We start from the raw sequence: 13,307 nt of genomic DNA, 5'->3' as shown, positions 1-13,307 counted from the left end.
ATGTTCTGAAATAAGTAAGAAATGACTGCATTTACAGTTATCAGTAAATAATGCTTTCAAGACTGTAAGCAACTGTGAGGAGGACTTACATCTGTATATTAAGAACAAACAACCCTTAAACGTTTTTTGGGTACCTGATGGATATCTGGTATCTGATGGATACCAGATGAGTCAAAGATAGAAAGAAAAAAAAAAAAGGACATAGCAAGGGTGCTGAAGAGCAATCTGAGTACTGTATTGATCATACCTTTTTGTAAAAAAAAAAAATTTATTGGGGGATTAATAGTTTACAGTCAACAGTAGAATATAATAGTTTGTACATGCATAACATTTTCACATAACAATACAACCCCCACTAGGCCCTCCTCTGCCATCATGTTTCAGGATCTGAACCCTCCCCCAACCCCAATAAGAAAGGCTTTCAACCAAGACTACTATATCCTGCTAGGCTGTCATTCAGACTAGATGGAGGCATAAAAAAAAAACCATCTCAAACAAGCAACAGTTGAACAAATCAACTATTACCAAGTCCGCCCTGAAAGAAGTTCTGAAAGGTCTCATAAACAATTGCATCATAAACATGCCATATATCAGAACACTCTAAAAATCTACAATAATGGCATTAAAATATCTTCAATCTATAATACAAATAAATGATCTCACCTTTTAAGCACCATGTTGTAATTACAGAGAAGCCTAACATTTACATCTTCCCTGATAGATTCTAATATGTGATCCAGACAAATTAACTTCCAGATCATTAAGGTGAAATCCCTCAACAAGGAGGTATAGAGGTAGGATTTTTTTTTAATGCCTATATTATGGAAGGAAAACAAATATTTTCTAAAGTGTTCTATTATTGCTACAGAAAAGTGTGAAGGTATAATAGTAAGAAAATTTTAAGTAGTTGATGAAATATTTTAAATTCTTTGTTCCAGGCACAAAATTTTATGTAGACAGACGTAAAATGATTGGGAGAATGATCAAATCTACAAACAGACAGTGTCTGTCGGGAAACTGTGAGGATGTGGTTGAGCTTGGCAGGGCTTGACTTGAGGGGACATCCATCTTTTCATCTTATCAGACTTATTATCTACATAATCATTGTTTTTTCCTGAAAGATCCCCACCCATTCCATTCCTTTGATCTATCTTCTTTTTTAAAAAAAATACTTTAAAATATTTATTTATTCCCTTTTGTTGCCCTTGTTGTTTTATTGTTGTCGTTACTGTTGTTGGATAGGACAGAGAGAAATGGAGAGAGGAGGGGAGAATAAAGAGGGGGAGAGAAAGACAGACACCTGCAGACCTGCTTCACTGCCTGTGAAGCAACTCCCCTACAGGTGGGGAGCCAGGGGCTTGAACTGGGATCCTTATGCCAGTCCTTGCGCTTTGCGCCATGTGAGCTTAACCCGCTGTGCTACCGCCCGATCTATCTTCTTTCTACCCTCAAGACCCTCCCTGCCTGCAGGGTAGTATTATTAATCCTACTAGTTAAAACCCTCACAACAGTTGCTAAGGAAGTTCCTACCTTTCCAGCCCCTTTTGCCTTTCTCCACCCCTTTCCTAGCCTTTTCCGTTTCTGACTTGCCACTTCCGGGTCTGCCCTTTAAAAGCCTTGGCTCTCTGATCAATAAAGATATTGCATTGCCATGCCACCACGAGTCTGTTCCTGAGTCATCTCCCTGAGTGAGTAGCAGCCCAGGCTGGCTCCAGTTGAGTTCTCTACAACACAGAGAGTACCGGGGAAGAGGCACCCCCATGCTAGCCCGGCAAGTATCTATGGAGATATTTTGGAGTTTAATTTTAAAAACCAAGCAGTTTAATCCTAATCATCATTTGAGCATATAGTAAAAATTTCACAAATATTAAATCACTTCAACCGTACAACAACCCTTCAAAGTAGATATGGTAACCATGTAATTTATTTTCAAAACCAGGATGGCTTTGAAAGTGAAAGGTAGTGCTATTAATAATTATACAGGTTAGCAGCTGTAAACTACAGCTGTGCTGTACAAACCAGAACAAGTGGTTTCTAACTCTTTAAAATCGAGGAAACTTAAGCTCATAGAGGGAAGCAATTACCCATGGATACCCAACTTTGACAGGTGGAAAGCTGTGACAAACAAGAACTTTCAAGCATCACATTATATAAGACTTTATATTTGTAGCCACAGAGTAAACAGCTTTTGTCTTCTTTAATGTCCTTTAATTTAAACATCTCTCACCAATAAAGAACAAAGTAAAACCCAAGATGCCTTTTCCAAGAATAATAGGAAATAAGAAAATTTTGATTTCTATCAGTCCCATTCAAGTTAATTATTTTTGTCATAATCATAGTCTAATTTATCTGCTGGGGGATAAACTTTACACAAGAGATTAAATAACTTATGATTGACATAGACTCTGCAGAAACAATAGGGCTTCTATGAACATATCCCAGACTCAGTGAACATGTCCTCAAATAGAAATGCCAACAAAAGTAACTTGAGAAGCACCCTGTCAACTCACAGGAAGTATTCTGGCCTCTATGACTGACCTTCCTTCAAACACCTGAATTGCCTTTTTCAACATGGTATATACTGAGAATGTGAAAAGGGAAAGGGAAAAAAAAAAAAAGGCAAGACTGTGATAATACTAAAGTGGTGCCTCACACTGATTCAGTTGGGAAACAGGCATTTTTTGTGGGATATCTAAATCTATCAGATAGAATTCTTCACACAGCATGTTTAAAATTTAGATGTTAAATATTTCAAACAATACTTTTCCTTACCATACTAGATTACTACTTTGAAAAATACCTGTGTGATAAGTAAGAACCCTATTTTCATACCATAATTGAGTCCTACTTAGTAAGAGTGTTGCATTAAGTTCATTATTCCAGATAAATCAGCTTGAATAAACAAACACAACAGATGTCTTCTAGGCTATCTGTTCTAATTTATGTCACTGACCTTTGATATCAGTATTCCTATTCTAACTAGACAAACAATAAATAATACTTGTTGAATACAAATTACGATTTCCATTCTAAATGCTTCTTTAGTGTTAGAACATTTTTAGTAGAAACACTGGCAACTCAAATGTCTTTTCTTTTATATGGCCCATTTCTCCTACCCAGAAAAATGCAAAGACAAAGGTTTGTTCCAGTAGAAAAAAGGGTTGATCCAGTAGAATTTCCTCTAATTTGCCATCTATATACTTTGTATTTTAAATGACACCCACACACATATACATCCATAGAGTGTTTTTAAAAAAAAATTTTATATTTATTTATTTATTTTCCCTTTTGTTGCCCTTGTTTTATTGTTGTAGTTATTATTGTTGTTGATATTGATGTCGTCATTGTTGGATAGGACAGAGAGAAATGGAGAGAGAAAGGGAAGAGAATGGGAGAGAAAGACACCTGCAGACCTGCTTTCCCATTTGTGAAGCGCCCTCTCTGCAGGTGGGGAATTGGGGGCTCGAACCGGGGTCCTTCTGCTGGTCCTTGCGCTTTGCACCACCTGTGCTTAACCTCTGTGCTACCGCCTGACTCCCGAGTGATTTTTTTTTTTCAAAAAACATGAACTGTTTTAAGGGATCTTGATATTAATATGAAGACCACATAGGCTTGGAGTCTATTTTATAATTAGTAAGACTCTCAGTTGATTTCAAACACCAAATAATCATATACTAAAACCTGTTAAGATTGAGGTCTCTAGACTTTGCATTCTGTCTTTAATAATCTTCTCTATTGGTCTATATATTGAGGTGTCACATCGGATTTTAATACATGGTAAGATCAGTTCTCTTTTCTTACTATTCTTTTTTATAGCTTTCCTGTTTATGAACCATACACTGAACATCTCTTTGCCTTCCTCTCCCTCTCTATAGTTCCCTTGCTATATACTGTTGATGCTGATTTATGTACATATTGTGATTACAGAAATAGATACAGTACCACATTACAGAGTGAAAAAAAGATCTCAATATGGCAGTAAGACTGCAAAAATATTCTTAACTTCTAGAGTCATTTTTAGCATTTTATATAAAACAAGAAAATCACTTTCAACATTATCTATATATTGAGTTGTTGGAAAAGGCATAGCATATTTTTCTATGCAACTCAGTATCTTCAACCTAACAAAAATGAAAATACAATTTTTATTCCTAATCATAAAGTTTTATGCTTAACTATATTAGTGATTTACACATGACCTAGCAGGTAGCACAGTGGCTACAGATTGGACTTAAATACATGAAATCCTGAGTTGGATCCCTGGCATTGTATGTGTCAAAGTGTTATTCCAGTTTTCTCTCTGTTAATGAACAAGTAAATATTTTTTATATCATTTTATTGGGGAACTTTAATGGTTCATACTGAGATATGGGTATGATTTCTCAAATCCTCTGTGATAAGTATATGCAAACACTTTTCAGCTTCAACATAACACCTTTTCCACCAATAAGCATCACCCCCCCCCCCCACACACACACACACATACACACATACCCTCTTCTTTTCCAGAGTCTTTGGTTTTGGTGCAATACACCACATCCAGTCTGAGTTTCACTTTGTATTTCCCGTCTGTATGGTATCTATCCTTCTCTTTTTGGCTTAAAAAAGTAAAAATTTAAGAAATAGTAGTAATTGTCCATTATTTGTATAATAAAAGCTATTTTGTTATTTAGCATTGTCTTTCAGTGATCACTCATTAGCCACCCTCTATTATCAATCCTATTATGATTGGAGAACTCTCAATATCCATAGAGCCTTTTTGTTTGTTTAATCTATTACCTGCTTTGATCTTTTACAACTTCACCTCCTCTGTGCATCAGCCACCTACTACTCTCAGAGATATGTTTGAACTTAATCCTTAGGTGATGACTAAATAGAGTTTTTTGTAGGTAACTGACTAATGGACAGTTGTATAGAATGTGCGTTTGTGGCGGTGGGGGTGTGTGTATGCCCAATGTTTCTAACATGAGCAACTGACAAAAAGGAGTTATATTAGGTTGTTGGAGAAGTCATAGTATTTTTACTATGTATAAATGAGTCCAAACTTTCCCCAAAACCCAACAGTTTAGTGAGCTGAGGAAAGGAAGAGAGGAACAGATACATTTTAAGAAGAGGATGGAAGAATCCTCTGAATATGTTTGAGGGATCTATAAAAAATTCAGATGAAGAGAGATAGCAACAAATGAGATGTGCCTGTACTGGACTAGAAATTCAGGAAAATTTAATGTACAGTATTTAAAACCATGTGACTCAAATGAAATCAACCAGGGAGTGAAATCTTTTCCAGGAATACAGTTACAGGTTTAAACCCTAGATATACACCAATGTTTAGGTTCAATAAAGAAGAAAAACATCTAAAATAACTGCAAAGTAATAGCCAGTAGGGAGAGAGAAAAACCAGTGGTGTATGCCTGATGAAAAACAAATACAGTATTCTAGGAAGCAAAGTATAATAAACTATATCAGATATTACTGAGAGGTTGAGTAAAATGAGGCTTGAGAATTAGTGATTAGATGTGGTAAAATACAGATTTTTAAAAAACTTTTTATTATGGAAATAACACAAGACAGTTTTCACATGGGTACAATTTCTCACTCTTCCATGATAGATGTCTGCACACCAGTCCCACCAGCAAAATAGAGATCTCAGAAATAAGCCATTATATCTACAAATAACTAGTTTTTGACAAGGGGACCCAAAATATTAAATGGAGAAAGAAGCTTTTCAACAAATGGCGCTGAGATAGTTGGGCTGAAATGTGTAGAATAATGAAGCAGGGTCACCACAGATAACCATGCACAAAAGTCAACTCCACTAAGTGAAAGGCTTAGATGCTTGACCAAAAATCATCAAATGTATAGAAAAAGAACACATTGGCAGATCATTCCGGAATGTTTGCTTCAGAAATGTTTGAAGAATCAAGCCCAACAGCAAGGAAAACAAAAACTGCAACCTGTGAGGTGGTGCAGAGGCAAGAGCTTTGAACTTAAATGCAAGAGGTCCTTAGTTCCAGCCCTGGCATCACATAAGGTCAAGTTATCTTTCTCCTTCTCTCTCCTATGTAAATAACCAATCTTTAAAGATAAATACAGTAAATCAATGGGACTACATCAAATTGGAAAGTTTCTGCACTGGAAAGAAGCTATCACCAAAATGGAAAGATATGCTATTGAGTGAAAGATCTTTACCTGCCATACATCAGGTAGATACAGAGGGGGGCCAGGTGGTGGGACACCTGGTTAAGTGCACACATTATAGTGTGCAAGGACGCAGTGAGGCAGGGATGCAGGTGCCTCTCTGTCTCTCTCCCTATCTCCCCCTTTCCTCTCAATTTCACTTTATCTCTAATAAATAACTAAATAAATATTATTATAAATATAGATCTAATGAGCAATTTCAATAGTGTGGTGGGGATAAAAGTTTGTTTGGAGGTGGTTCAAAGGAGGCAGTGTCTAGACAGTTCTTTGAGGAAGTCTGAAACTGGCAGAATTTGGAAGGGGATGAAAAGTTAATGGAAAGATTCTTTAAGATGAAAGAAAATCCAGGATGTTTGTATAAAGATAATTATGATGCAACATAAACAAAATTGATTGATAGAGAGGAGGAGGAGGGAGGAGGAAGAGGAGGAACAGGAAGAAAATTGCAGGTATGATGTCCTTGAGAGGATGGCCTTTCTGAAAAAATAGTGAATGCTTCCCCATCTCATGTTGGAATAGCAAATCCAAAGTCCTTGCCATGGTTGATTAGGTTCTACGTGATCTGGTCCTTGGTTATTGCCTCAGAGTCATTATCAATCCCCTCTTCCTTTTGCTCAATGCTTGTCACTCTGGTTTCTGGGTTTTCTTTCCACAGGAGAGCTAGATGAATACTTGTAAACCTCTATATTTACTTATTTCTTCTTCCTACAGGGTTTTCCCCACAAGATATTCACATATGGTATTCCTAGTACACACCATTCTGAGATCTGCTCTAAAACCATCTTCAGAGATTCTAGAACACTCAGATTAAAATAAAAGTTCTGTTACTCTACATGCTCCCTATTATTTATTGTTCTTTTACTTCATTACATTCATCACAACTTGGTATTATAAACGTGTGTGTGTGTGTGTGTGATTTTACCTCACTTTTCACCTGATGGGTTCCCAGAATCTACAATATACTGATATAAAAACTGATAGAAACACACATTACCATATGTTTATTAAACAATTTGTTCTGCTTTATATCTTAATGCTTTTTCAGCCACCAAATTGCTACCATGAGGTCAACCTGACTTCCCTGGGCAGACAACCTCATCAATGTGTCCTGGAATTCCACCTCCCCAGAGCCCTGCCCCACTAGGGAAAGAAAGAGACAGGTTAGGAGTATGAATGGACCTGCCAATGCCCATGTCCAGTGGAGAAGCAATTACAGAAGCCAGATCTTCTACCTCTGTACCCCATAATGATCCTAGGTCCATACTCCCAGAGGGATAAAGAATAGGAAAGCTTTCAGGGGAGGGGATGGGATATGAAACACTGGTGGTGGTGACTGTGTGGAATTGTATCCGTTATCCTATGGTCTTGCTGATATTTTTTACTTTATGAACAAATTTAAAAAAAGAAGACACGGGAAAAATGGTCACTAGGAGTGGTAGTATTGTCATGCAGGCACTGAGCCCCAGTGACAACCCTAGTGGCAAAATAAATAAATAAATAAATAAAAAAAATTAATAGAAAGGAACTTACATCTCTTCGCTAGAGAGAACTAGCTCTGTGCCAATTCTTACATGCCATACCCTCTTCCAAATTCTCTCACATTTTAAGAACCTCACTGCCCAAATGAGAAGAATTTCTCTTTCTGTGGTAGTAAACGTATATATATAATGTATATATGTATGTATGTATGTATATATATTAAAATATCCTATAGCACCAGTATATAGAATTTATACTTTTTATAGAAGATATACATATTTTTTAATATTTTGGAAATAGTTTTTAAAAAATATTTACTTATTCCCTTTTGTTGCCCTTGTTGGTTTATTGTTGTAGTTATTATTATTGTTGTCGTTGTTGGATAGGACAGAGGGAAATGGAGAGAGATGGGGAAGATAGAGGGAAAGAGAGAGAGAAAGATAGACACCTGCAGACCTGCTTCACTGCTTGTGAAGTGATTCCGATGCAGGTGGGGAGCCAGGGCCTCAAACCGGCTTCACGCCACGTGTTTTTAACCCAATGCTACTGCCCAACTCCCCGGTGATAATTTTCCTTTGGATTTGGTTCACCCAGTACAACACACACTCTGCCATGCATTAGGACCTGGGTTCAAGCCTCCAGAACAGCATATAGGAGCCCCTGCATTAGGAAGTTTCACAAATGGTGGAACAGTGCTATGGCATCTCTCGTATCTCTGTATAGCACTGGCTACTGATTCTCCCTGGTATGTTCTTCTCTAAGATTTCTGTATAACTTAATCTTATTCACTTATTTAAAATATTCTATCTGTATTAATCCAAAGCACAAACCACTTATTAGTACAGCATCACTATATATCTAGTCTTAGTTTTTCTGTTTTTTAAATCAAATCAAAGCGACAAAGGTGCCTAGGTTCTGAATGATTATGACTAATGGCTATACAGCCTGGAATCATCAGTGAGTAATGGTACACTGAATAGCACTAAGGTGAATAAACACTTCTGATTCAGTGCTGGGGAATTATGCAGATGCAGTCACATCTGCCCAGCTGTCCCCTCTAGCTTTGCAACTTCCCGAGATATTCTCGCAGTGCCTTTTTCAACCAATCCTGTCCCGACACGTCACTCCTGGTTATTGCCCTATAAAGCCCTTCTTCTTCCACCCCTCTTCTCTCTTGCCCGCTTTTCACTTCAGCAAACGGATGCAAGGTACAGTGCTGCACGTAGCAGGAGGCGGCCATTTTTGCTACCTCCTCATGGCCGGAACCACTGCGCTCTCACCCAACTCTGAGGTGCTTGTGCGAATAAAGATTTGTGTTCCCTCTTTGCTCCGGATCTCCTCTCTCTCTTCTCTGCAGCACAGCCCGACAATTCAGGATGGCAAAATTACTTAGTAATTACTCAGTAACTGGTTGTTGACTTAATGATAAGCAACCAATCAGGCAATAAGCAGTATGGGAGGTGCTTTAACCTAAAGGTCTTGGAGCATTAATTAGAGGAAGATGCAGAAAGCACAAGGACATGCACAGATTAAATTCCCTACCAATTCAGGACCATCGTTACTGAAGGCAGCACTAATCTTGTAACTTTATACATACAATTAAAAAGAAGGAAAGGGGGGGGTGGTGGTGGCACACCTGGCTAAGCACACACATTACAGTGCACAAGGACCCAGGTTCAAGCTCTTGGTTCCCCTCCCAGTGGTGAAGCAGTGCTGCAGGTGTCTCTCTCCCTCTCTATCTACTCTCCTCTCAATTTCTCTCTGTCCCTATCCAATAATAAACAAACATTTTTTTAAAAAAGTAAAAAAGCATAGTCTCTGCTAGAGAGCATCATAATTAATCTAGTAGTTATTAATAAATTTAAAAAGAATGTGATCAAGACCATCAAATTGGATATGTAGTAGTGGAATTGTAGGAGTTTTTTTTTTTTTTGATGCTCCAAAGAACCAAGACATTGCAGAAGTAACAGAGAGAAGCACTGAGCAGAATAGAAGGTGGAGAGAATGGGACAGGGAAAAAAAAAGCATTACATAGGGGAAAAAAAAAAAGCATTACATAGAGTTAATAAGATGGTGTTACTATTTACTAGTTGGTATTTAATATTTAGTAATTCATAATTAAGTGATACATTATATGCTTTGATATATTTGTTTCTTTTTTTCTTTTTTTTTTCCAGAGCACTGCTCAGCTCTGGCTTATGGTGGTGCAGGGGTTTGAACCTGGGACTTTGAAGCCTCAGGCATGGAAGTCTGTTTGCATAACCATTATGCTACCTACCCCTGCCCTTATGAAAGTTTTCTTTTCTTTTTTAAAAAATATTTATTTATTTATTCCCTTTTGTTGCCCTTGTTGTTTTATTGTTGTAGTTATCATCAATGTTATTGTTGTTGGATAGGACAGAGAAAACTCAAGAGAAGAGGGGAAGGCAGAGGGGGAGAGAAAGATAGACACCTGCAGACCTGTTTCACTGCCTGTGAAGCGACACCACTGCAGGTGGGGATCCGGGGCTCGAACCAGGATCCTTCTGCCAGTCCTTGCATTTTGCGCCACTTGCACTTAACCTGCTGCGCTACCGCCCGACTCCTGAAAGTTTTCAACAAGATTATCTTGAGAAGATAATGAGACCTAATGATTTTTTAAAAATCTGAACATAAGTCAACCTGATCCTCTATATACTTAAGAAAACGAAGGAAAAAAAATTTTTAAGACTCGACCAATTTTGAGTTAGCTGCTTTCCCTAATAGATAAAGTAATCTTCTCTGTATATTTCAGAACATCTAGGGATTAATTTAACATGTGAAAATGCCTTTTAAAGAAATAGAAAAGACATTTTATAGTAAAAAGACTGAGGACAACCTTCATTAAAAAACTAAAAACATATGGGAATAATTTTTCAGTTTTAACCAGTTGTTACATATATTTTTCTCTGATGTGACCTATTTGAAAAAGGATAATACATCTTAATGATGTTCTCCAAACAACACAGCATTTATGTACTGAAGTTTCATGAAATTCTCCTAATGTTTATTTTAAGAACTTCTATACTCAGTTCTATTCATCAACCTTTTAAATAATCCAGCCAGTTTATACTACTTAATAAAATGGAAGTAAAGCTATGTAAGTCAAAATTGCCATTTTTATTATTCCAGATGCCATCAGGATGCCGGCCAGGCTTCCCTGGACTAAAGACCCCACCAATGTGGCCTGGAGCTCCGATTCCCCAGAGACCCACCCTACTAGGGAAAGAGAGAGGCAGACTGGGAGTATGGACCGACCAGTCAACGTCCATGTTCAGCGGGGAAGCAATTATAGAAGCCAGACCTTCCACCTTCTGCAACCCATAAGGACCCTGGGTCCATGCTTCCAGAGGGATAGAGAATGGGAAAGCTATCAGGGGAGGGGATGGGTTATGGAGATTGGGTGGTGGGAATTGTGTGGAGTTGTACCCCTCCTACCCTATGGTTTTGTTAATTAATCCTTTCTTAAATAAAAAATAAATTTAAAAAATTCCCATTTTTATTATTTTATGTGTATTTATTACTGAAAAAAATGCTTATTTGCATTAACTATAATAGTTTGCACTACATCATATGCGATGGTGTGAGAAAAGAAACATGAAATAACATTCAAAGCTGCTTGGTCATGTGTTTGACCCAGGTTCAAGCCTGGCTCCCGCCACATTGAGAGAAGATTTGGTGCTGTGTTCTCTTTCATTCATTTTCTGGATATGTATTCATTCATTCATTCATTCATTCATTCATTCATTCATTTTGCCTCTAGGTTTATTGCTGGTGCTGGATGCCTGGACTTTGAATCCACTGTTCCTGGCGACCATTTTTTTCTCTTTTGTTTTTTTTATTGACTAGGACAGAGAGAAATTGAGAGAGGAAGGGGAAATAGGGAGACAGAAAGACAAACTCCTGCAGACCTGCTTAACCGCTTGTGAAGCAACCCCTTGCCACCCACAGGTAGGGAGCCAGGGGCTCAAACCAGGATCCGAGTGTGGGCCCAGGCTCTTGGTACTATGTGAGCTTTAACCCAGTGTGTCACCACCTGACCCCTTATTTTTAATTTTTTTTAAAAAATATTTTATTTATCTAAGAGAGAGATAAACTGAGAAAGAACAAATCGAGTAAGAGAGAGACAGTTGCTATCATGCCTGAGTCTTAGAGATCTAACCACAAGCCACAGCTCTGATCACTACTCATTGGGTAGCTCACTGAGTGCCTGACATGCAAGCTTAAGGTCTTGCGATGGATCTCTTGCATATGACAGAGTAATGCTCTGGGTTCTCTTTTTCTCTCTCTCATTAATAACTGATAGGAATATTCAGACTGCACAAATGTGCTGATTGTTCTAATGGATCCCTAGTATTCTCCATATTTTTATATTAACTTTAGACTTAGAGAAGTTATATAAAATGTTTCTTTCTTTCTTTTTTTTGTATTTATTATTGGATAGAGACAGAGAACAATTGACAGGGAAGGGGCATATAGTGAGGGAAAGAGACAAAGGGTCACCTGCAACCCTGCTTTACCACTTGTGTTGCTTTTCCCTGCAGGTGGGGATCAAGGGTTTCAACCTGGGTCCTTGCACACTATAATGTGTGGGCTCAACCAGATGTGTCACCTCCTGGCCCCCCAAATAATGTTTCTAATCACATTAATTTTTCCTAATGCTGGCATACCATACAAGCATGTAATGTTTGTAAAAAAAAAACAAAAACAAAAAACATTACATTGGAATATTACTATTAACTAACAAGCATTCTTCTTAAGAAATAAGAAAACTGAACCAAAATTGGACCACTTCCACTAAGTCCCATGTCACCAAATTGAGACTAATAGTTTCAGCAATCCCAAAAATAAAATCTTAACCCAATGAATTAGGAATCACATGATCAGCACTAATTAGATACACTTCTAAGATCCCCTAGAAAAAGTAGCCCTGTCATGAACAATATATTTTTTTTGCCTATTGCAATTATACTCTTCCTCTCTGCTCCCTTTTACTTGTAAGTCTTTCATTTTGAAAACAAATAAACAAAGAAAACATAAAACCCTAGAGAGAAAAAAACAAAACAAAACCTAGAGAGATTTCTATCAGCACAACGGAATGAACATTATAACTCTTTGCCCCTGAGGTTTTATAACACAGTCATTTTTTAAAAAGCTTTTATTCTTTGAGTACAGGTAATCCTCCATAGTGATAAGTGGTAACTGTTCATTCACTGATTTGCTCATTATTTCTTTAATTTATTTAACTAATAAATATGTGTGTACTTAAAGTGTTATTTTGTATTGTTCTTTGGAGCTCCTTTACATCTGCTTGATTAAATTCTGCCTGATTTTAATCATCTTTGCTAAAAAAAAAAAATTTTTTTTATACTTCTGTTCATCTTTTAACAGATTTTACCAGTTTTCCCACTTGTATGTTCCTTTTTATGGTCTGGGCTCCAATTTTAAACTAGAAGTCTTACTTTTTGATCTGTTTCATCATCCTCATCTTGATAATCCTCATCACAGAGTGAGCTGGAGTTGGCTGCAAAGGTGGGCCCCTGGGAGTAATACTGAGAACTTCGGTAGCCATCCCGCCGTAATTTGTCACACTCTGTAGAGAGTACAAGAGA

General features: G+C 37.4%; 1 protein-coding gene across 5 annotated transcripts in view; it reads right to left on the bottom strand.

Annotated features, from left to right (window-relative positions):
* NHSL1 (NHS like 1) overlaps positions 1–13,307 on the bottom strand; it is a 163,275-nt gene that overhangs the window by 41,739 nt on the left and 108,229 nt on the right. For all 5 annotated transcript variants that reach the window (XM_060190377.1, XM_016191903.2, XM_060190380.1 and 2 more), the window contains exon 3: positions 13,158–13,288. In XM_060190377.1, the coding sequence (XP_060046360.1) occupies positions 13,158–13,288 (131 nt within the window). The remainder of the gene's footprint in view (positions 1–13,157; positions 13,289–13,307) is intronic.

The sequence above is a fragment of the Erinaceus europaeus genome, chromosome 4 (assembly GCF_950295315.1).
Source record: "Erinaceus europaeus chromosome 4, mEriEur2.1, whole genome shotgun sequence".
Classification (NCBI taxonomy): domain Eukaryota; kingdom Metazoa; phylum Chordata; class Mammalia; order Eulipotyphla; family Erinaceidae; genus Erinaceus; species Erinaceus europaeus.
The sequence above is the reverse complement of the archived record's forward strand: the minus strand, read 5'-3'. Positions and strand labels throughout refer to the sequence as shown.